The sequence below is a fragment of the Ostrinia nubilalis genome, chromosome 13, assembly GCF_963855985.1.
Source record: "Ostrinia nubilalis chromosome 13, ilOstNubi1.1, whole genome shotgun sequence".
Taxonomy (NCBI): Eukaryota; Metazoa; Arthropoda; class Insecta; order Lepidoptera; family Crambidae; genus Ostrinia; species Ostrinia nubilalis.
Genome location: NC_087100.1, coordinates 1633958 through 1657299, shown reverse-complemented (window position 1 = coordinate 1657299; position 23342 = coordinate 1633958). Strand labels below are relative to the sequence as shown.

The 23342-nt window shown below is 39.4% G+C and overlaps 1 protein-coding gene across 1 annotated transcript in view; it reads left to right on the top strand.

The window, feature by feature from the left end:
* The window catches only part of LOC135077388 (adenylate cyclase type 2-like), a 32075-nt gene extending 9780 nt beyond the window's left edge, over positions 1–22295 (top strand). The window contains exons 3-19 of the mRNA XM_063971919.1: positions 436–568; positions 7798–7999; positions 8552–8722; positions 9574–9701; positions 9792–9850; positions 10161–10322; positions 11556–11715; positions 13391–13474; positions 13695–13814; positions 14543–14709; positions 15809–15980; positions 16312–16377; positions 16725–16874; positions 17304–17405; positions 17509–17626; positions 19105–19249; positions 21643–22295. Of these exons, the coding sequence (XP_063827989.1) occupies positions 436–568; positions 7798–7999; positions 8552–8722; positions 9574–9701; positions 9792–9850; positions 10161–10322; positions 11556–11715; positions 13391–13474; positions 13695–13814; positions 14543–14709; positions 15809–15980; positions 16312–16377; positions 16725–16874; positions 17304–17405; positions 17509–17626; positions 19105–19249; positions 21643–21754 (2251 nt within the window). The 3' untranslated portion in view covers positions 21755–22295. The remainder of the gene's footprint in view (positions 1–435; positions 569–7797; positions 8000–8551; positions 8723–9573; positions 9702–9791; positions 9851–10160; positions 10323–11555; positions 11716–13390; positions 13475–13694; positions 13815–14542; positions 14710–15808; positions 15981–16311; positions 16378–16724; positions 16875–17303; positions 17406–17508; positions 17627–19104; positions 19250–21642) is intronic.
* Positions 22296–23342: the final 1047 nt, after the last annotated feature.

Sequence of the window (23342 nt, the reverse complement as noted above, 5' to 3'; positions counted from 1 at the left end):
CTCTATTATCATTTCAAGACAGCATATCGGCCGGTGCTAAGAAGAAGTGTCGGAAGAACACTCGATCATTTTACCATTAGTTTTCGGTCCTAATTCGATTTTTTTGTGAATTTTGATCCAGTATAAGACCAAAGTTTAAACAATCATATTATGATAATAGATCATATTTAACCATGTATGTTATATTCTCTATATGTCTTGCGATTGTTATTTTTCAACTACGACCCGACTCATTCAATTATTATTACTGACGGGAGTGCTACCATGTACCTTAACTTTGAGTTTCCGATATTTCAGCCCTGTTGCAAGCGCCATGGTCACATGATCAGATTGATCAGTAATAATAATTATGTTAGTGACCATAAAAGTTTAAAACAATATAGTATTAATCATTTAAGTTGTGTTTGCTATAATCTCAAAACTGTAATCTTTTAGGCGAGTCCACATCACCAAAGCAACGCTGATGCAGCTGGGCGACAGGTTCGAGGTGGAGCCTGGAGACGGCATATCCAGGGAAGGGTACCTGGCCGACCATAAAGTGGAGACGTACCTCATCATTCCGCCTAAGGTAAAAACTTTTTAGTTTACTAAGGCTGAGTTGCACCATCTTACTTTAACTTTCATCACCATCATTATCTCGGCCGTAGGACGTCCACTGCTGAACAAAGGCCTCCCCCAATGCTTTCCATGTTGCCCGGTTGGTAGCGGCGTGCGTCCAGCGCCTTCCTGCTACCTTTATGATGGACCGACGCACCTTCCTACTTTAACTTTAACAAACGTCAAAAATCTGTCAAACTCCATACAAAAACACCATAGTCATACCATGTCATAATTACCTTCAAAGTAGGTATGTTGGTGCAACTCAGCCTAATTATAGAGCCACCATAAGAACGTAAACTGACTGACTGTTCTTAAACCTCTCGTTTCAGCACTGCAACTCGTATGTACTTAACTAGAATCTACAGCTTGGTTATTCATAGGTTCTCGTAAAAACCAACAAATGTGTGGTGCTCGGTTGTATTGAAGCTGTAAAAGAAAACTGTTGAGATAAAATAATGCAGTTGCAGAAGACTGCTTATCACTTTTGGGTAATGCTTTATGATAGTGGTAGCTTTTTTGAGCTTTTTACGAACATTAGGTACAACGAGAATAACTGGTAATATAGCACTACAAAGTGCCAGCCGTATTTTTAATGCTGCTTTGATTTTGTAAGACTAGGCCACACATTATACATTATCTTAAATGTTTAATCATGAATCTTGTTTAGGCTTTCCATTATAAACACAATCGGCCAATTCCCCCAGCTGATTCAATTACTCTTATTACATTCTCGTTTACCTCAATTCCCACCGAAAGTACAAAGGGGTCTCTTCAAGCGTATTTTAATTGGTTTAAAATAAGGCATGATGCGGTTACTGTGGATATTAAAATATAATTTCGTTACGTTCTTTACATGTCGAGTTGTGGGTCATTTTAGCTCGAGAGGGAAAAAAATAAGCGATTAAAGAGCTTAATACAAGATGTGGAACTTAAAAGTATTGCACCAATTTTTTTCATCTTATCACCATAGGTATTTCAAACTCAATGTGTTTTTCAACGGTCATTCTCACGATTAGGCGTTCTCAGCCTAATTACCATATCATTTTTGAAATTTGGCTTAATTGACTTAAACGCATTTAAATATGAAACACATGAAAAGTACGAATTTAACAATCGTTAAGGCGTCAAATTATTCCAAGCGGTTTTCGCGTAAATGAGACCCAAAAATTTTATGGTCACGGTAATTAGATAAGGCTAATACTTAATCTAACGGTAATTAGAAAAAATATGTAAAAAAGCAAGAAAACAATATCTTGCATTGATAAATTTGTATATAAATATATAGCGTCATAAAAAACGCTTTAGGTACACTTAATAACCCTTTGAAAAAAGGAAAACACTCGTTTCTATTATTTATTGTATCAAGATATTTTCAGTATACTGCAATAATCGAGGCTATAACAGGAACACTTAGTTTTAGCCAGAAGGGGCTACGTGTCACATTTTTTCATCAGAATCTTAATCATCATTTATTTGATTTCAATGTGGTACAAACGATTTAACGTACAGATAATGGATTAGGAGATCTCACAAATTTGATTTTTCGGATATGCATATATCTAAAAATTAATTAATGATTTAAGTGATTTTTCCTTTTTTTAATCTATCTGCGATCAGCCATCACCCATTATCAGATTAAATTGAATTTGGAAAAATGACAGTTCCAGCTCAGCATATCCCATGATTTGTCACCTCGATTCTTTTACAATAAGTTTTCAGATTGATGCTATTCGCTTTCTCCTGAGCCTAAATGCAGAATTCTTAGAATTTAGAAGGGATGCAGCAAATAGATTGCATGAAGGTCTAGTCTTTGGTTGTAAGCTTTACAGGATTTTCCACACCCTCTTTGACGTTTGGTATCACTTCAGTGGACTTTGTAAACCAAGGTGCACAGCTCAAGATTTTTAAAACTTTATTTTGAAAACGTTAAAGTATTTCTACATTTGCGAGGCTAAGTCGATGCCATGTCTACATGGGTTTTAGGATCCATTTGTATATAGTTTGTTCTCCAAGCTTCTTCTGTCCAGTACCCATTGCATATCACGAAGTTTTTTCTATGCATAACAAAGCAGGTAGGATGCAGTTTAGGATGGTACAAAGTGCCTATACACTCTTGCCTTGAAAAGTCCCATTGTCTGTTGATTTGTTCTCTTTTGTTCTTAATGTGATCACGCCAGGTAAGTGTTACTGTTGGAACTTCTTAAGGCAAAGGTTAAATTATGGATAGATGTTAATGGTATTATATTAGAATTAATTAATGATTTAAGATGTTAATATCAATTATACTAATAGTTGAAATAAATATCTGTTACGAGACATGTTTCATGCAGGGGTGACATCTCCTGGCCATCAGAAAGCCCCGATTTCACTCCAGGTAACTTATTTTTGTGGGGTCACCTTAGGGGTTAAAATATACTCTTAAATCCAACAACCATGCAGCAACTGAAGCTGAGCATTTGTCATGAAATCGAATCTATTTCGAGGTTACTCTAACGAAAGTTTTTTAAAATTTTGATTGTCAGATTGGAAGAAAAGTCCGTACAGTTGTTATGCGAAAGTCTAGGTATATTTCATATTTTATCATCATACTTATTCAATCGTGAGTGCAATTTGTAGGTAATAATTTCATACAACGGTGATTATAAATATACGGTAATTAGTACATGGAAATTATAAAACGATAGTTTTTCTTCAAAATCTCCAAAATCTTCAGCGTATGCAAATACTGTCTTACTACAACGTATGAAGGCCAAAGTACTGAATCTATTTAAATTAACAACGTGGATCTACCTTCAAAAATCGAGTATAAAAATAAGGACAAGGTAAATAGAAAAATTGAAAACCAAAGATATGGTAATTATACTCTTACGCAATTCATCGACGGTACGCCAACGCAATAGACGTCTATTTGCTAACAGGTCTTAGAACTAACTAAGGGCTCGCGCCGCGCGCGTAAATGATATGTCAAATATTATTATTTAGGCTTGTGTGCCCAAAAACAGAAAACGTCACGGGAATTAGGACTTTCGCTCGGACAAGCAGTTTTTTAATTCTAATTATTTACAGAATGGTTCTATTGAATAGATATTTTGCTATGCGTAAGACAATCTTTTGTACTCTTTAAAATGTTGAATGGAGTAAACCAAATCTATACGACATAAAAATTACAGCCAAGTTTTAACATTAAGTCGGTGTGCGGACGCGTAACGGTAATTAGAGAACAGAGGTTCATGAAATTAATTAAGTCACAAATACTTAAAATAGAGGCCTATGATTTAATGCACAACTGGATGGGGTTGTTGAGTAACATATAAAAATACTTGCATGTCTCTAATTTGTCATTTTTAACGATTTAACAGCCCGGACACGCAAAAACTAGCTCATCTGAGAATGGCCGTCAAGCTCAAAATATTTATATGTAGCATACTGTTGCCCTATTAGGCTAAACTTAGGCATAATTGGAATGAAGCCTAACTTTTTTTCTGGGTTTTATAAACTATAATTTATGTTATCGAAATCCTAAATTGTTCAATGTTGGTTTTTGTCCATAAAAATTTTTCATTTTCCAATACTAGTTAGGAATAGGCAGCATTTTGATGATAGCACCGTTTTGCCAGCCTATTCACGATACAGCCATTCAACGCAAGATCCAATCACTGGCACGGATGTCATCAACTCGTATCGCTTGTTTCGGCACGTGTCGCATGATCGAGTGATCGAATGATCGACTGATGGATGTCTCGATTCGGGACTCGAGTTGCGATCGACGCCCCGGGGAAATGAGACGTGATAGATGAACTTTATTCGTATTTCGACATCGATATTCGGCCTGGATTGAGGTGATTTTGTTTGGGATATTCGTTTCGCTGTGATATGCAAAAATCTGATTTAAATATTGCAAACATTTTACTATGTAGAGCACAGATGCTCGTGTATACCACCGTTTATTGCTTCTATTTCAAAACTTTTTCCTGCTTTCATTCCAATCGTTTTAAATTAACGTTACCCATAGTAATATTATTAACCATAGCAAACATCTTCTATCAGATTTCTGTAAACACAGATAGGTTCTTTAAAAAACAAGTTCATAAGAAGCTTTTTGTAAGCATGATAATATATACCACATTCACGGTTCATGTACGCTGTTTGGCAAATGGACGGCGAACTTAATTCGCACGTAAACAAACTGTGGGAACCCACAGGTGGGACCAAGGGCCGCCCACGTGTCTTTGTTTGTGTTATCAATGGGTATTTTCCATCCGCTCTTTTCTATTGATTAATCAGAGCACCTACTTAATAAAATGCTTATTTATTTAAGAGGGTGATTCAGTATTGTTGATTTACTTGCAATATTACAAAAACATTGAGGGATAGCTTCAGTCTTGCCGATATAGCCTTTTGGTTTTACTGGTAGAGTTTCCTAGGTTAGTTTTAGATAATTAAAAAGATTTATTTATTAGTTTAGTATGTCAGATAACCATCTGAAACTTCATTTCTGAAACTGATCCTAAGAACTCTATGCATTTTGAATGAAAATGATTAAATCATGTATCGGGAAGGATAAACGTGACTCTATACATAATTTACACAACACCCCTTCACAAACTAGTGTCTAGTTTCAATCAAAGCAAAAGACGGTATCTACTCATAACTATAACAGAAGACTACCTAGTAAAGTGCTTAATTAAAATCATGAAGACGTTAAACGAAAAGGTTATCAATGTATCAAAGTAAAGGGTTTTAATTGGGTTAACATAGATGAAACATCTAACGCACAAGATAGGTCAAGATGATTGACAGGTTATGTTATGACTGAGTTTCAAAGGAATCTTTTGGTCTTAATACAGCACCTTTATAGCTATGTAATAATGTTATCTACATATCTAGGAAGGATTTCATGGGATTCCAATTAAAACTGGGCAGTGTTTATAACCAAATTTTAGAAAGTCGGTGCTAATTGTGACAATAATTATGAACGGTATGTTTTCATGTAAGCAACTCTACCGTATGAGTTGCTTGAAAATCTGATGATTTTTCATTTTAAGTATAATCAGTTTAAAAACCACTCACACACACAATTTCATAAATTTTGAATTTCAGAAAGTTGAACCAATGCAAAATAGCCTTTCAAAATGTCTCAATGCCAAGCTTTAGTTCACTCACCGATTCAATTATGGGATTTGGTGACGAAGGATTTACATTACTTACAAATTAAGTGCTGAAAACCCTTGAAATAATTGAAAACGCTTTTCAGTGAATGTTTGCATTAACTTCGGCATTTACCACCGTCCTACCACAGCATCTAGTGTTTAGATTTATCCTTGGGGTCTATTGTCTTACTTGAGAGTTGGCGTAGATTCAGACAAAGTGAATGTAAATTTCAGGGTACATTTAGTACGATTGATTAAAACTAAGACTGAGGAAACAATTTATGCATTGTAATTGTTTTAACTATGCGAACCTGGCATCGGTTTTGGTATCGGCCGATTCTTCATACAAATTAAAATCGGGCCCAACTATCGGCCAACTAAAAATCGATGGTCTGCACCTAGGTTAGAAGCAAAAATCTTTAAAAGTCCTGTGTCAGATTGATTCGGAGTTGAGAGGTTTGCCAAATCAGAATAAAACCTTATTTGTATAATTTTTTCTTGTAAATGCAATGATTTAAAGTGTGTTTAGAAATCAAAGCAACACTTATTAAAAGGCAAAATGCAAAGAAAGAAGAACGATAAAATCTAACAAACTTTGTATAAACGCCGGTACATCTACCTAAACAATGTAGAGTCTAAATGTAGGTGTTACAAAAAACATAATGTACTATGCTATCGGCTATACCTTTGGGTCTACTGAATTTGGGACGTTTTACTTAGCCTTCCTCCAATGAAGACAAGTTTGATCGCACTATTAAATTACGCTTGTGCTAACCTGTAGTTCCCCAGATTACTTTGGGTCTTGATGCTAGATTCTCGCCTTTAACACCAAGCAATAAGAAAAACACAATACAAACACAGATAGCTTGATGTTTTGTCCCTTGGGGTGCACGAGAAACGCACATAGGCATTAAGATAATAGAATTACAGACGCTCTCGAGGCGTTTTCGTATTTGTTTCTACTTAATCAGGTTAGTAGACATAACTAAGTTCAAGTCTTCATTATGGAGGTGTAGGTATCAGAAGTTTTGTTAAGGGAGAGCAAGGGCCTCTTTTAGTTCCTTAATTAAATTGATCAATTTATTAAGCACGGTACAGGCTTTTGCAAATCAGGTTCCAGATTGATTTCCAAACATGAAACCAACAGAACCTCAGATCATAGATGATCTGAGAACAGAACCTACCTAATTGTTTTTTCAATTAAGGTTACTATTCCTTCGATTATATTTGGAGCAATTATTATGCTACATTTTCTTGAGCACAAATTAGTACCAACACGTGTAATTAATTAAATAATTGAGTTGTTTGAGAAAATTATTGTTAATTGTTACATTACTCTAATTAATTGTTTATGGCAGAGTAACGGTTTCCAATTTGAAGGTTCCAAGGGTTTCATTAGGTTGAAAATATAAGCTTTTGAACTACTGTTTATTTTATTATATTGGGTAATGAATTTCTATTATTGTAGGACCTGTGAGCGGGGCCGGCTCAAAGTCCGATGTATTTATTGCACCCAGCTAATTGTTTAATTAAAGTTCCGTATCTAGATTACTATGTTTCGATTTGACTCATGGATTGTAGGAAAGCCGGCGCAATTTATGCAAAGTTACACTCAATAGTGTTTGCTGTTATTTTTTGAAAATTTTTGGGTTCAACATTTGGTATTTTCATTCAACGTTTTTTAATTTACGAAAATCAAAATCAGCTATAGCTCTACCTACTCTACACGGAGGAAGATAAATAAATAATATGTCTATTTCATACAGTAAATACACCAAACTATAACCTCCATCGTTTAAATCAAAAGGCATCCATTGCTGGACAAAGATCTCCTCAAAGAATTTTCTCGACGACCGGTCCTGCATTGTTTGCAACTAGGAGCTTCCCGTGCTTCACCTGATCGTTGGTCCAACGAGTGGAAAACGGGGCAAATTTACGTCAGTAGTCACTATTCGAGAACTTTTCTGTCCAATATTATAACCAAATCTGTAATACATACAATATGTAATATTTAATCAAATCTGAGAAAATTTCCATTTACTTCCAGAAACCAGGAGTCTCCGACAACGGCCGCCTCTCGGTCTGTACTGTAGACCGCAAAGCCAGCATCGTCTCGTCGATCTACCAGGACGTGTCGCCGACCAAGCACAAGAGCAGCATCAGTCCAGCGCCTTCCCAGCACAGCTTCAACGAACACGATGCGTTCCCGAAGGTGCTGAGGACGGAGAGCATGAGGACTACGCCGGGAGGTAAATCATGAGTAATTAAAAAACTTTTAAAACATTTGTCATCACAAGGTAGACAGACGACCTTATAAAGGTAGCAGGAAGGCGATGGATTCAGGCCACTACCAACTGGCCAATCTGGAAATCCAGTGATCAAGATCAAGTCATTTGGAGTACAAACATCATCGGGTCACTTATTCTCCGCTGCAGGATAATGACCCTCTCTCATTTTCCAGAGGCAAATGGAGGATTAAGCCTACACTTTTATTTAGGTTGAGGAGGCCTGATGTTCTCCTATTTTGTTAAAGAAAAAAACATTGATGATGGATTGACTGAATTTCAACAGGTGGAAATCTGAATGACCATTGCGCTAAATTTCATACTAAAGCCTGGTCCGTGAGCACGTAGAATCCCGTCCAATGACCCCAAGCTGCCCATCCTTGGATGGGTAGCTTGGGGTCATTGGACGGGATTTTACGTGCTCACGGAACAGGCTTTAGAAACTCAAAAACAAACAGTACATTAATTAAATTATTATCACATATTTTGTGTGACGTTAAATATTTCATTTTCCAGAACTCAGTCGCCGCGCCTCAGTGAAGGTGGATGGTGGGAAGACAGTCGCCTTCGAAGGCAATCCTGCCACCAGCCCTGGGGAAGGCATGGGGAACGGCACAGTCGTCACCGTCAAGCCAAAGAGTCGCAGCGGCTCCATCATCGGTGCTATTAGTCCCATTATGGGAACAGGTATGTATTTAACAAGAACTTCAAAATCCGTCTTTATTCTTCTAACAGAATTAATTACGCGTTAAAGACGTTACATTTCGATAATAATAGTCTCAATCTTCACTGGTTGGGTTTTGATGGCGGTTTTGATAATAGATTGGAGACAGAAGTTTTTACATCAGGATCAAAAAAAATTGAAACTATACATGGGCTTTTGTATACAACTCTGTGATTCTCTAATAAACAAGTCAAGGCATTAAAAGATACGAGAGTATGTGGCATAGATCTTCAATATCTTATTTAGCTCTTGAAATCTGACTAGTGTAGTTAATATTTATTAATGTCTTTTCTCCAGAAGATTGTTCTGATGAATCAGCGTCACCTTCAACTCCTTCGGATACGTTACAACCGACACTTTTTCTTAGGATGCTAAGTACAATTTCGGTGGAATCTCTAAGTTAGTTTGACAATATTAATCCCGGTTCCCTTTGTATGTTAACTTTATCAGTATCATCACCATGTAACCCGTGTTGTACTGCATCTCAATAGAATTCAAATTCATTTGATTCCCCGAAAGATTCAAAACTGATTCTTTAATCTTTTGGAGCACGTATTGTTATACCTTTTCAACGATGATAATGTACACGTGTATTGTGTATAGTTCATTTTCCTGGAGTTTCTACTCATTTACTTAGATGTTTACGTTTTGTGAAGTCTTCCGATATCAGTTCTTGTATGTTTTATTATTGTATCTTGAATCTTCCAATACAACTGAAGAGCTGGCATTGTCCTTGAAATATAGCATGAATCTTTGTAAATATTATTCAAGTTTCTTCATATTTAAGACTTAATATGATTGTCACCCTTTCCAGCTACCCCTGGGGTGCCAAGCAGATCTCGCCCTTCGAGCAAAATGACAAAGTATGTCGAATGTTGGGGAGCTGACAAGCCTTTCGCCAATATCACTGATTCCACTCTTGCCAAGAATATTGGAATTTCTGTGAGTTTCTAGAATATACCTACCTAATATTGTTTCGCTTTTATGTATTAAATTCGAAGATATTAAATTGATTTATTCTGTGTTTTTCAGAGCTTAGCCATGATCGAACAAAACTTATTGCCACAAAGAACAACGTGCTGTGAATGCAGGTGAGTTTTGGATTTTCCTTTTTCATTGTTTTATTTCAAACTTAGATTCAATTTTCGCTGCATTGATTAAGAACTTCTTACTGGTGAAAACAATAATAGTACTTAATTTTTTTGTGTTTATTTTCTCGTCACCCAAATCCTCAATTTGCCTGTGGTAAATTAGAAAGTGTCTAGCTCCTGCAGTGAAGACTAAGTTCACTACATACACGTACAGACATAATCAGATCATTAGATCTGATTATGACAATGATGGGTTTGGGTACTGAATGTTGAGTTTTGAATTTGATTGTGTATTGTTCTTCATTTCCAGCACGACTGCGGAAGGCATGAACCGCGTGACGCTCTGGTTCAAGAACAAGTCTCAAGAACGAGCCTACCGCGCACAACCCGACGCACAGTTCAAGTATAACGTCGCGTGCGCAGCCGCGCTCTTCGCGTTACTGGCTACGTTGCAGCTGCTGACCGTACACAGGTTGGTAGCTTACTTACTCCAGACTCTAGTACAGGTGGTTAAAAAGCCATATTGGATATGCTAAGGGGTCATCCATAAAGTACGTCACACGTAAAGGGGGGGAGGGGGTCGACAAAGTGTGACATGGTGTGACAAGGGGTGGGAGGGGTCCTTAGTTTCGTGACATCACATTTCAATTGTTTCAAATATTTGATATAATGTTGATTTCATAAAAAAGTACTCCTAATTCAAATGGAAATAAAACTAATTTCGGAACTGCTGTTTTAATTTAATAATTTTTCGATGTGAAATTGCAAAACATGTGAAGTCACACTAGGGAGGGGGGGTTCTCAGAAATGTGACCACCTGTGACAAGGACGGAGGGGGGCTCAAAAAATCATGAAATTCGTGTGACGTACTTTATGGATGGCCCCTAACCGTAAAAACCGTTTATAGTTTAGCTCTGCTGACTATAGTCTATAGCTCGACTCAGTGTCATCTTAGTTCAAGAACAATGCAGCTAACTGTAGACAGATCGGTGCTGCTGACTGTACTCACACACACTAGAGCAGCTTAGTATGAATAGTTCAAGCCGTATTGCAACTGTTGACAAGACCCAGGACAGTTTTGTTGACTCCTGGCTATTATACTTCAGAATGGGTAGTTCAAGAGCCATATTGTAGCTGTTGCAGGTTGGTAGTTTCCTAACTCCAGACTCTAGCTATACTATGGTTCAAGAACAAGTCTCAAGAAAGAGCCTACCGCACTCTTCGCGTTACTGGCTACGTTATAGCTGCTGACCGTACACAGGTTGGTTTTGATTTGAAGCTTTACTGACTACAGTTTGTAGCTCGACTCAGTGTGGATATTCTAGTTCAGGAACTATAAATACAGCTGCTGACCAGAATTCTACTAGACTCTAGCTAGACTTAGTAGGGACGCTCAAGTAATCTAGTTCAAGAGCCATTTTGCAGAATGATGCTTGCCGTGAGGTTAGTACTGCTCATCTTACCGACCGACTCCAAGATCTCTCCATTTAAGAGCTTAAAAATGCTACTCGGCGATTCTGGTTTCGATTTCATTCGGAACAATATGAGGTGTTCACAGCTTCCCAAAATCTAGACTCCAGTTTTGACCCAAGGTTTTGACACTTTATTATTCGGCAACTTTCAAAATATTCAAAGCATTGTCTACCAAAAAAGTAGATCACGAAAGTACTTTCCATAAATAATCAAGCTCCACTCTCCATTCCAGGGGCATAGTCCTATACGCAGCCTTCGGGCCGACCTTCATCACGCTGATGGTGTTCGTCTACCTCTCCTGGTATGATGGCCGCGTGTTCAGGAGAGGGATGCACCCGCTATCTGACGTGCCTGATGACATTTACGCCGACAACTGTACGAAGCCCGGACAGGTTGGTGAGATAAACTTATTGTCCAGACCTGTACTTTTCCTGACAGGTTTGTGAGCTAAGTTACACAATTACCTTCATCACGCTGATGGTATTTGTCTACCTCTCATGGTACGACGGCCGCGTGTTCAGGAGAGGGATGCACCCGCTATCTGACGTGCCTGATGACATATACGCCGACAACTGTACGAAGCTCGGACAGGTTAGTGAAATAAGTTTACTGTCCGGACCTTCTCTGGACAGGTTTGTGAGCTATGTTACACAATTACCTTCATCACGCTGATGGTGTCGTCAGCCTTTCGTGGTACGACGTGTTCAGGTGAGGGATGCACCCGCTATCAGACGTGCCTGATGACATATACGCCGACAACTGTACGAAGCCTGGACAGGTTGGTGAGATAAACTTACTGTCTGGACCTGTTACTTCTTCGGACAGATTTGTGAGCTAAGTTAGACAATTACCTTCATCACGTTGATGGAGATGGTGTTCGTCTAACTCTCGTGGTACCTACGAAGGCCGCATGTTTAGAAAAGGTATGCACCAGTTATCTGATGTGCCTGATGATATACAGGGTGTCCCGTAATGCAACGTCAAGCCGGAACTGGGTGTTGAGGCAAGTTATGCTGGTTATCAGAAAAATATAAAAAAAATCTATGTGGCATTTTGTCAAAATAATAGGCATTCAAAAAAAAAACAAAAAAATCTACTCCCGGTGACGGTCTTTTTACTCGTACATTTCATAGAGTTTTGCAGTTTGGAATTGTACCCTTAAGACTCCGCCTTTATCCGAAACTATCCGTAACTTTTGAATCAGTTTCGGTTACGGTTACGGATATCCATAACATCCCTGCTTGGTAAATGGCCCTCTCCGTTCCGCTCATACCTTTTAAAATGGCTTTCTCCACCTCACTTAAGCCAGAAACTTGAATTTTGGGCACATTAGAATAATATTTTTTAACCAAGGTAGATAAAGTTAAAAACGGGATTATTTCCAAAAAACCAAAAATTGTCGACAATTACAGCAAGAATTTACCAAGTGTTATACCATTTTGGAAGCCTTACTAAATATGCCAAATTATGACGTCACTGGCCATACTCGCGTAGTACATTTTTTTTTCAGTACAGTCAGTTTAAACTAAGCAAAATGTTTATTTAGAAATGTTTTTCGGGAATAATGTATTTTTTTCATCCAAGCTGGAGCAGCTGGTTTTGTAATTTTGATAACAATTTAGAGAAGCATTATTCAGGGTTACATAACAAAAAAAAATTTTGGAAAAAGTGAAGATTTGTGGCACACGAGTAAAAAGACCGTCACCGGGAGTAGATTTTATTGTTTTTTTTTTAAATGCTTATTATTTTGACAAAATGCCACATAGATTTATTTTTTATTTTTCTGATAACCAGCATAACTTGCCTCAACACCCAGTTCCGCCTTGACGTTGCATTACGGGACACCCTGTATACGCCGACAATTATTGTGCGAAACCCGGACAGGTTGGTGAGATAAGTTTACTACCTAGACCTGTACTTTTGGTAAATGAATCATTACATTGATAATTCTATAAGTCTCGGAGAAGTTTATGAGCTAATTTATTCATCCTAGACTAATAAAGGCTGTACGTAGTGAAATCAAATCCCGATTTTGCTGTTTAATAAAACTACTTTTCCATATTCCAGGTGGTGGCGAGTAATCGTTTCATCAGGCTGACAATGTTCATTGTATCGGTCCTACTCATTGGTGCTTGTGCTGTGATCAATTTGGTAAGTATTTTAAACTTTTAGTAGCTCAACAACAATACCTGCTAGATCTTATGTATAGTAACATAATAATAATTTTAAGTTTATGTAAATATATTATAAAATTATTGTTTATTGAATAAAATATGCTTTCAATAATTAAACCAACTGAGTTATAGAAAAAAAAAAATTCCTACAAACTATCTATCTTTTTTTTATACAAACATTTATTTGGCTTTTTCAGTTTCAACCAACAATGATCGAAGAAATACCCATATCCATAAGAAATGGCTCAGAACAAGTCAACAGCACATTGATTAGCGTCACGCCAACGTTGTATTTTTCTGAAGTGGATTCAGCTCCTGTAAGTAATTATTCATCATCATGTTCATCATTATCATTTCAGCCATAGGACGTCCACATCTGAATATAAGCCTCGGCTTTAGTCCAACCATTCCATACTGTGATACCTTTTGATTTTGTAATATGGACTGTAACTTCGAACTCCTCCTATGTTCATCTGATTAATATCGTTGCGGGTCTAATGACAGTTTTACTTTTCCCCGGGACAAACTTGACCTTCACTGGTTGGGTTTTTATTGGCGGTCAAGCTGTAGATCCTGGCTACACAGGAGTTGCAGTGTTAGGAACGAGAGGTGGGAATATTCCCGTTTTATGAACAACTAGCGGCCGCCCGCGACTTCGTACGCGTCGTGGATCCCGTTTTGCCCCCTTCATTTATCTTACACGGTTTAGATTTTTTCATACAAATGTTTTTTCCCGCTAACTCCCGTTTCCGTAAGAATTTTGAAAAATACTGTTGCAACTAAACTTTAGTTTACTAAGGTACCTGCATGCCAAATTTCAAGCGTCTAACTTAAGCGGTTTAGATTTTTCATATAAAAGGATTTTCCCGCTAATTCCCGTTCCCGTGGGAATTTCGGGAATTCCTTTCTTAGTACACCTCTACGGTATCTAAGCTACGTCCCTTCCAAATTTCAAGTGCCTACTTTTAGCCGTTTAGGCGTTGATATGTCAGTCAGTCAGTTTCTCCTTTTATATATTTAGATGTGTTAAATGTTAAAATTTCAGAGCTACCTATACAGTTCGGTGATCACGTTGGCGTGTATTTCGGTATTTCTGCGCGTGGGCTTCGTTCTCAAGCTGGTCCTTATGTGCGCGACACTCGCCACTCATATCTCCATGTTCGCTGCTTCGGACCTATTTGACCATTACCACGGCCTGGAATCGGGCAACGAGTAAGTGATTTGAGATACGACTTAAATCTTTTTTTCTAGCTGATCATCTTCGTCATCAGGTCACTCATCATCATCATCATCATCATCATCATCATCGTCGTCATCATCATCATCATCATCGTCATCGTCATCATCATCGTCATCATCATCGTCATCATCGTCATCATCATCATCATCATCATCATCATCATCATCATCATCATCATCATCATCATCATCATCAACATCATCATCATCATTTCAGCCATAGGACGTCCACTGCTGAACATAGGCCTCCCCTAATGCTTTCCACGTTGATGGATTGGTAGCGGCCTGCATCCAGCGCTTCCCTGCTACCTTTACGATGTCGTCGGTTCACCTTGTAGGTGGACGTCCCACGCTGCGTTTTTAGGTCACTCAATCTCTACTAATACAATTAGAGGAAAATGGAAAATTCGCTTATACTTCCCACGCTGGCTAGATGAGTTGGGGAATCCTCTGTTGTTGTGCCGATTTTATCTGTCCATCTAACTGAATATACGAGCAGAGTAAATACAAATGAGTACGTTATCTTCATAGAAACGCACCGAGCGCGGTTTGTATGTGAGCGCGCCAATACGTATGCACACACTGACAAAATTTAGCGTGGATTAGCGGGTGTTGCGCCTTCTCATTTATATTTACTTACTCTGATACGAGTATACCAATGGTAGTATCACATGATTTGTAAGTAATAGACATTATGGATGCAATGAGGGCTATTGTTTTTATACTTAACAGTTGGTACCCCCGGCGATTGACAGGACCTTACTCTACAGTGGCGCCATCTTGATGAGTGCAAATGCGATAGTCCTCCTACCACTTTAGCGCTCACCAGTTGGTGCCACTGTCTTCGCTACTAGCAAGTGACAGGACCTTACTCTACAGTGGCGCTAACTGGTGAGCGCTAAAACGATAGCCCTCATTATCTCTCTTAAGGATTCAGTCCAGTAATTCATTCACTGACTTTGACGGCACATGAATACCTATTAATGTGCCGTCAACTTCCAATTTCATTATTTGAGCTAGAGTCTTCCTAAATACTTCACTATTGACCGTTTGAACAATTTTATGTTTGTAGATTCTCCATGGTACCATGGGCGGCTCGCGCAGGCCTAGTATTGGTGTTCGTAGCGGCCTTACTGCACGTGATGGATCGTCAGATCGAGTTCACTTCGCGCACCGATTTCCTCTGGAAAGACAAGCTCAAGTTTGAACAGGAGGAGGTGGAAACCATGCGAGGAATCAACAAGGTATGGTTAGGTTAAGTGATTCAATTTGTCCGAACTTTTAGTCTTTTGATCGGATAAGTCCGGTCTTTTATGCCCGTTTTCACCATCAATCTCTAATTTTTAAGTGACCCCTGTGGTAACAAATAACAGGAATTTTTAAGTGACTCTTAAGTCACTTAAAAATTAGGGATTGATGGTGAAAATGGGCATTAGACTCTTACCAGATATATCAGGATTCTACTCTTTTCCGAGCACAAACATTTGTTAAAATAACTGTCTTCGTATCTTCGGCTAGGTGCTTGACTCTGTTACAATTAACCTACAAAATAGTACAGTAGTTTTTTTGTTGCAGATTCTTTTAGAAAACATCTTACCAGCTCACGTAGCGCAACACTTCTTGACTTCAGTTGCTTCAGAGGTATGTATCGTGTGATAAAACCACCTAACTAAGAACCTGAGAGTTACGGGTTCGATTCCCAGTAGGGACAAATGTAACGCTGTTTTAAAAGTGGCGTTAATCTGTCACCATAACATAACAACGAAACAAAAAAGTGTACCAATTTACTGGTGTTAATTGCCAAGATGCTAATAACTTCTTCATCATCATAATTTTAGCCACAGGAAGTTAACTGCCGAATAGGCCTCCCATAATGATTGCCAGACTGACCGTTTGGTAGCGGCTTACGGCCAGTGCCTCCCTGCTACCCATATGAGGTCGTCGGTCCACCTTGATGTTCTATTAACTTGTTTACCCTGATTATCCAGGAGGACTTATACCACGAGCGTTACTCCAGCATCGCAGTAATGTTCGCATCGATTCCCAACTATAAGGAGTTCTACGACGAGACCGACGTCAACAAGCAGGGGCTCGAGTGCCTGCGTCTGCTCAATGAGATCATCTGCGACTTCGACAAGGTAATCATCATCAGCCATGTGTATATCATCATCAACACCGCCACCACCATTATCACCGTCATAGTCGTAGTCATTATCATCATCTTCGTCTTCTTCATATAAATCATCATCACTGTCATCATCATCAGTATCTTCTTAAATATCAGCATCAGTACATTTAGTCCCCACTGGAGGAGTTAGCACGACCCTCTCGTTATTTACCTGAGGCGACAGGAGGACTTGGTCTACCCTATGTTAGCCAGACTGGTTGGGGATGATGCCTGATGTTCAAATAAATTATGTTCTTTCATCGCCATTAATTTCAGCATCAATCTATGAGTATGCCCAAGGAATCCGAAGCCCAGATTCCTAAACTTCTTAAAGACTTTCGTAAGCGAACTTTCGGAAAAGTGATTGAACCATTCACATGAAAATTAATTTTCCTTTCAGTTGCTCTTGAAACCAAAGTTCAGCTGCATAGAAAAAATCAAGACGATAGGAAGTACTTACATGATCGCGTCAGGACTGAGGCCTGGGAAAGAGGAACAAATTGTAAGTCATAAATACATTTTCGATCTAATTTATGCGGCTTATTTCTAGGCCATGTTTGTTGTATTTTAAACTTACTTAGTACCTATTTGTTTTATGATTTTAGGACGCAAATCGTAAAGAAGAACACACGGTAGCCATTTTAGTGGAGTTTGCGATCGCACTAATGACGATACTGGACCAAATCAACAGGGAATCCTTCCAGAGGTTCAAACTTAGGATAGGTGAGTTAGTATTTTGTAGTGAATAGTCCAACCTCAACAAGGTGTTAAAATATTATTTAAAGAATGAAAACATCACTCTTGCTTTCCTTTACTTTGGTAATTTTGTCAAAGAAAAGCTAAAGCTGTTTAGAGCTAATGTCTTGTTTTATCTAAAATTATAGTCCAGGCTACTGACAGTAACCTATGAAGAATTTTACTGTACATCAGAAAAAGAGTCGCTGGTTCAGATCCGGCTCGAAGGACCATGCTATTAATGACCATGCGGTCATTGGTCTGACCTACAGGCCAGTGATAAGAATAGAATATAATCATTTATTTGGCACACAATACAAGATAATACATACTAATAACAAAATTAAACCTTATCCTAATCAAATTAAAATAGCTTTGAGTGCCCTGTGCCAAAAAGGTCCCTGGCTTAGCATTAGTCGTGACATGTGTCATGATCGTTCAATCTTAATGCCATTGGACACTCTCCAAGTCATTTGTGTTCATTCACTATGTATATCGTTGAATCTTGATGCCATTGGACACTCTCCCAGACATTTGTGTTCACTATGTATATCGTTGAATCTTAATGCCATTGGACACTCTCCCAGACATTTGTGTTCACTATGTATATCGTTGAATCTTGATGCCATTGGACACTCTCCCAGTCATTTGTGTTCACTATGTATAACGTTGAATCTTGATGCCATTGGACACTCTCCCAGTCATTTGTGTTCACTATGTATAACGTTGAATCTTGATGCCATTGGACACTCTCCCAGTCATTTGTGTTCACTATGTATATCGTTGAATCTTGATGCCATTGGACACTCTCCCAGACATTTGTGTTCACTATGTATATCGTTGAATCTTGATGCCATTGGACACTCTCCCAGACATTGGTGTTCACTATGTATATCGTTGAATCTTGATGCCATTGGACACTCTCCCAGTCATTTGTGTTCACTATGTATATCGTTGAATCTTGATGCCATTGGACACTCTCCCAGTCATTTGTGTTCACTATGTATATCGTTGAATCTTAATGCTATTGGACACTCTCCCAGTCATTTGTGTTCACTATGTATATCGTTGAATCTTAATGCCATTGGACACTCTTCCAGTCATTTGTGTTCACTATGTATATCGTTGAATCTTAATGCCATTGGACACTCTCCCAGACATTTGTGTTCACTATGTATATCGTTGAATCTTGATGCCATTGGACACTCTCCCAGTCATTTGTGTTCACTATGTATATCGTCGAATCTTGATGCCATTGGACACTCTCCCAGTCATTTGTGTTCACTATGTATATCGTCGAATCTTGATGCCATTGGACACTCTCCCAGACATTTGTGTTCACTATGTATATCGTTGAATCTTGATGCCATTGGACACTCTCCCAGTCATTTGTGTTCACTATGTATATCGTTGAATCTTGATGCCATTGGACACTCTCCAAGTCATTTGTGTTCACTATGTATTAGGTCTGAACCACGGGCCAGTGATAGCGGGCGTGGTAGGCGCTCAAAAGCCTCAATATGACATCTGGGGGAACACCGTCAACGTGGCCTCACGCATGGACTCCACTGGCGTCATGGGCCGCATACAGGTCACCGAGGACACCGCCAAGTGAGTCCTTGCTTTGTATAGTGCACTAGGTATAGCGTAGAGACTCCACCGGCGTCATGGGCCGCATACAGGTCACCGAGGACACCGCCAAGTGAGTCCTTGCTTTGTATAGTGCACTAGGTATAGCGTAGAGACTCCACCGGCGTCATGGGCCGCATACAGGTCACCGAGGACACCGCCAAGTGAGTCCTTGCTTTGTATAGTGCACTAGGTATAGCGTAGAGACTCCACCGGCGTCATGGGCCGCATACAGGTCACCGAGGACACCGCCAAGTGAGTCCTTGCTTTGTATAGTGCACTAGGTATAGCGTAGAGACTCCACCGGCGTCATGGGCCGCATACAGGTCACCGAGGACACCGCCAAGTGAGTCCTTGCCCTGTATAGTGCACTAGGTATAGCGTAGAGACTCCACCGGCGTCATGGGCCGCATACAGGTCACCGAGGACACCGCCAAGTGAGTCCTTGCCTTGTATAGTGCGCTAGGTATAGCGTAGAGACTCCACCGGCGTCATGGGCCGCATACAGGTCACCGAGGACACCGCCAAGTGAGTCCTTGCCTTGTATAGTGCGCTAGGTATAGCGTAGAGACTCCACCGGCGTCATGGGCCGCATACAGGTCACCGAGGACACCGCCAAGTGAGTCCTTGCCCTGTATAGTGCACTAGGTATAGCGTAGAGACTCCACCGGCGTCATGGGCCGCATACAGGTCACCGAGGACACCGCCAAGTGAGTCCTTGCCTTGTATAGTGCGCTAGGTATAGCGTAGAGACTCCACCGGCGTCATGGGCCGCATACAGGTCACCGAGGACACCGCCAAGTGAGTCCTTGCTTTGTATAGTGCACTAGGTATAGCGTAGAGACTCCACCGGCGTCATGGGCCGCATACAGGTCACCGAGGACACCGCCAAGTGAGTCCTTGCCTTGTATAGTGCGCTAGGTATAGCGTACAGACTCCACCGGCATTAAGGGCCGCATACAGGTCACCGAGGACACCGCCAAATGAGTCCTTACTCTGTATAATACTAGCGACACAAAATTTTAGAGCCAGTTATAGCAGGCCTGTTGATCTCCGCGAGTTTACATCGAAAACAAAACACGCACGATGGCCCACCTACAGGATACTATTCGACAAGGCCTCACATACGAGCGAACATTGACTCACGCACGCGTATTCTTGTGTATGATGGAAGAAAATAAAGAAAATGGTGTTCTAAATAGTGAGCAGTAACTGCCTAAATAATAATAAAAACACAGAATGTTCTTTTTTAAGTTGCCTCAAGACACAGAGAGGTAAATAAGTAGTTAATATTATTCATGATAATTCATGCTAAATCTTGTATTTCCTCCGCCATTTTCCGCAGTTTGGCACCTCACGTCACATCATTTTACCGAAGTCGGCCCTATAGCTTCGGCGCAGTGCCGATCACTGACGTTTGTCAACAAAATGGTGCTTGACTCTTGAGACAGGCTAAATTACACCATATTGTTAATGACATTGAGCATACATTTTTTTAAATACCTTCGTGAAGTAAAACTTCTGTACGTAGTACTTAATATTATTCTGTGGTTATAGCTACTAACTTCATAAAGGTCACACACAAATGACACCGATAAGTAAGGCGTTGGCCTGTATACTAGTGACGCGAAAGTAAAGCCGATACTACTCCAATAGGGCCTTGAGTCAAATACAGGTCACAGAAAGAAAGAAAGAAAGATTTATTGCAATGGACATAACAAAAGACAGAGGTCACATAAAACATACAATGGGATAAACTTAGAACACCGCCAAGTTGTTGCCTTGCTTAATGCATACTAGTGTCACGAAATTGGGGCCAGAAATAGCGTAGGGTTTTCACTGGGGTCATGGCCCGCATACAGGTCACCTAGGACTCCGCCAAGTAAGTTATTGTAGAGCACTAGTGTGACAAAAATTTGGGTCAGCTATAGCGTAGAGAAGCATACATGTCACCGAGGACACCGCCAAGTAAGACATTGCTCTCTATAAGTAAGACTGTGACGACGGTTAGCGACACCAATTAATTAGGACCAGTTTAACTCTACTGGTGTCACCTAGGATTGAGACCGCCAAGTGAGTCATTGCTCTGTATTATTTGCGACATGAAATTAACACTGTTACCAGCGCAGCGTCATTACTGGTAAGGGTCAGTCAATAAAGGCGTCATTAAAGGTCATTGAAAACAGCGCTAAATAAAATTCAAGATATTTTTACTCTTTGATTTCCAAACCAGTGATTTTGCTTTCTCTTTATAGGTAGGAGCAACTAAAGTTATTAGATTCCTCAATCACATTTTTTAACTCGTCAATCGTAATCAACCTTTTCACATAAAAATAACCCTAAAACCATAATAAACACCCATTTTCTGTCACCAGAGTCCTTATGAACGTGGGCTACACATGCGAATGCCGCGGTCCCACCTACGTGAAGGGAAAAGGCACACTCACTACGTACTTCGTGAAGACTCCCAATGTCGGCGGCGCGTGAAATTAACCGAGACGAAATATCAGGCGCTAAAAGCATGCTACATAGCCTCCTTTCTCCTTCAAAAAATAGAATAGCACCACCCCCACGGGTGACTAATTTTTCACCATGAATCCCTAATTTATAAGTGACCCCTATGGTAACACATAACAGGTTTTTTTTTCAAAGGGTCACTTAAAAATTAGGGATTAAGTCGGGCATAAGGGGTCCAGACTTAGGGGGATGGGCAGCTGTATACACCATGCCATCACACTTCAGTTTGCCAAGCTTACGTTCATATTCACAAACATTACTATGAGGTCACAGGGGGACATACGAACCAATCACAGAGCTCTGGTCAACGCTGTGCGTTCATTTGCTGCTTCACTTAAGCAAGCGTCGTTTGTGAATACGGGCGTTAGAGATTAAGGCATAAAGAGCCCCGTCGAAAAAAAAATTATAGACACATAAATCTTTATTAATTTATTTAATTTATAAAATAAATGTCTAGGTTCGTGACGCCGTATTAGAAAAACTATTAATTAGAATCTATGCTTATGAATAGATTTATCCCATCAAAAACAATACTTGTCAAAAAAACCAAGTCTCGCAACTCAGTTGTTCTACGGTAAAAAGTTGTGAGATCCATGTAATACCAAGTCCAGGCCAGGAAATCTTTAACGTTTTACATAAATTATTGACTTGGCCATCGCACTAAATAATTTAATTTACACGTGTTTTCATGCGATGGCCAAGTCAATATATTTATGTAAAACGTTAAAGATTTCCTGGCCTGGACTTGGTATTACATGGATCTCACAACTTTTTACCGTAGAACAACTGAGTTGCGAGACTTGGTTTTTTTGACAAGTATTGTTTTTGATGGGATCTCATTTCTTTTTGTATTTTGTAGACAGCAGTTATGTATCTAGAAAACTGGACCGAAATTGAAAAATTTTACTCGACTTGGCGGTTGCGCTACCGTGCCCCCAAATATTTTAGTTTTTCCTTGATTCATACACCAAACACTACTTATATTCCAAATTTGAAGCTTCTAGGTCTGCTAGAAGTGCCTTAGAGTTTTGATGATCGGTGAGTCAGTGAGTCAGTGAGTCAGTGAGTCAGTGAGTCAGTGAGTGACAAAATTAAGTAACTTTGACCCGTTATAATTCTTAAACTACTGGTTCAAATTGAATGAAATTTTAAATATACCGTGTCTTTACAATGCCTGCATAGCTAATGAAAATTCAGCCTTCTAGTTTTATCCACAACGAAGTTACAGGCGGTCGAAAATGGCCTGAATTGCTTCGAGAAAAGGATGGTACGGCCGTGCCGCTTTTTTTGCTCGACTTGGTGGGGGCACTGCCGTGCCCCCAGATACAGTAAAACTATTATTTTATGGTAGGTGTGTAATAAGTGAAATGATATTTTAAAATCTAACCTAACCTAAATCGATCAAAGTCCAATCGAAGATACAAGTAAAAGTATCTTAAATAATAACAATATCAAATTAAAAGATACAAATACATTCTACTCTTTTGAATGATCATCATCGGGTAATAATGGTCTGAAAAGTTGCTTCAACTTTTAATAAATAAAACTCTTAAAAATG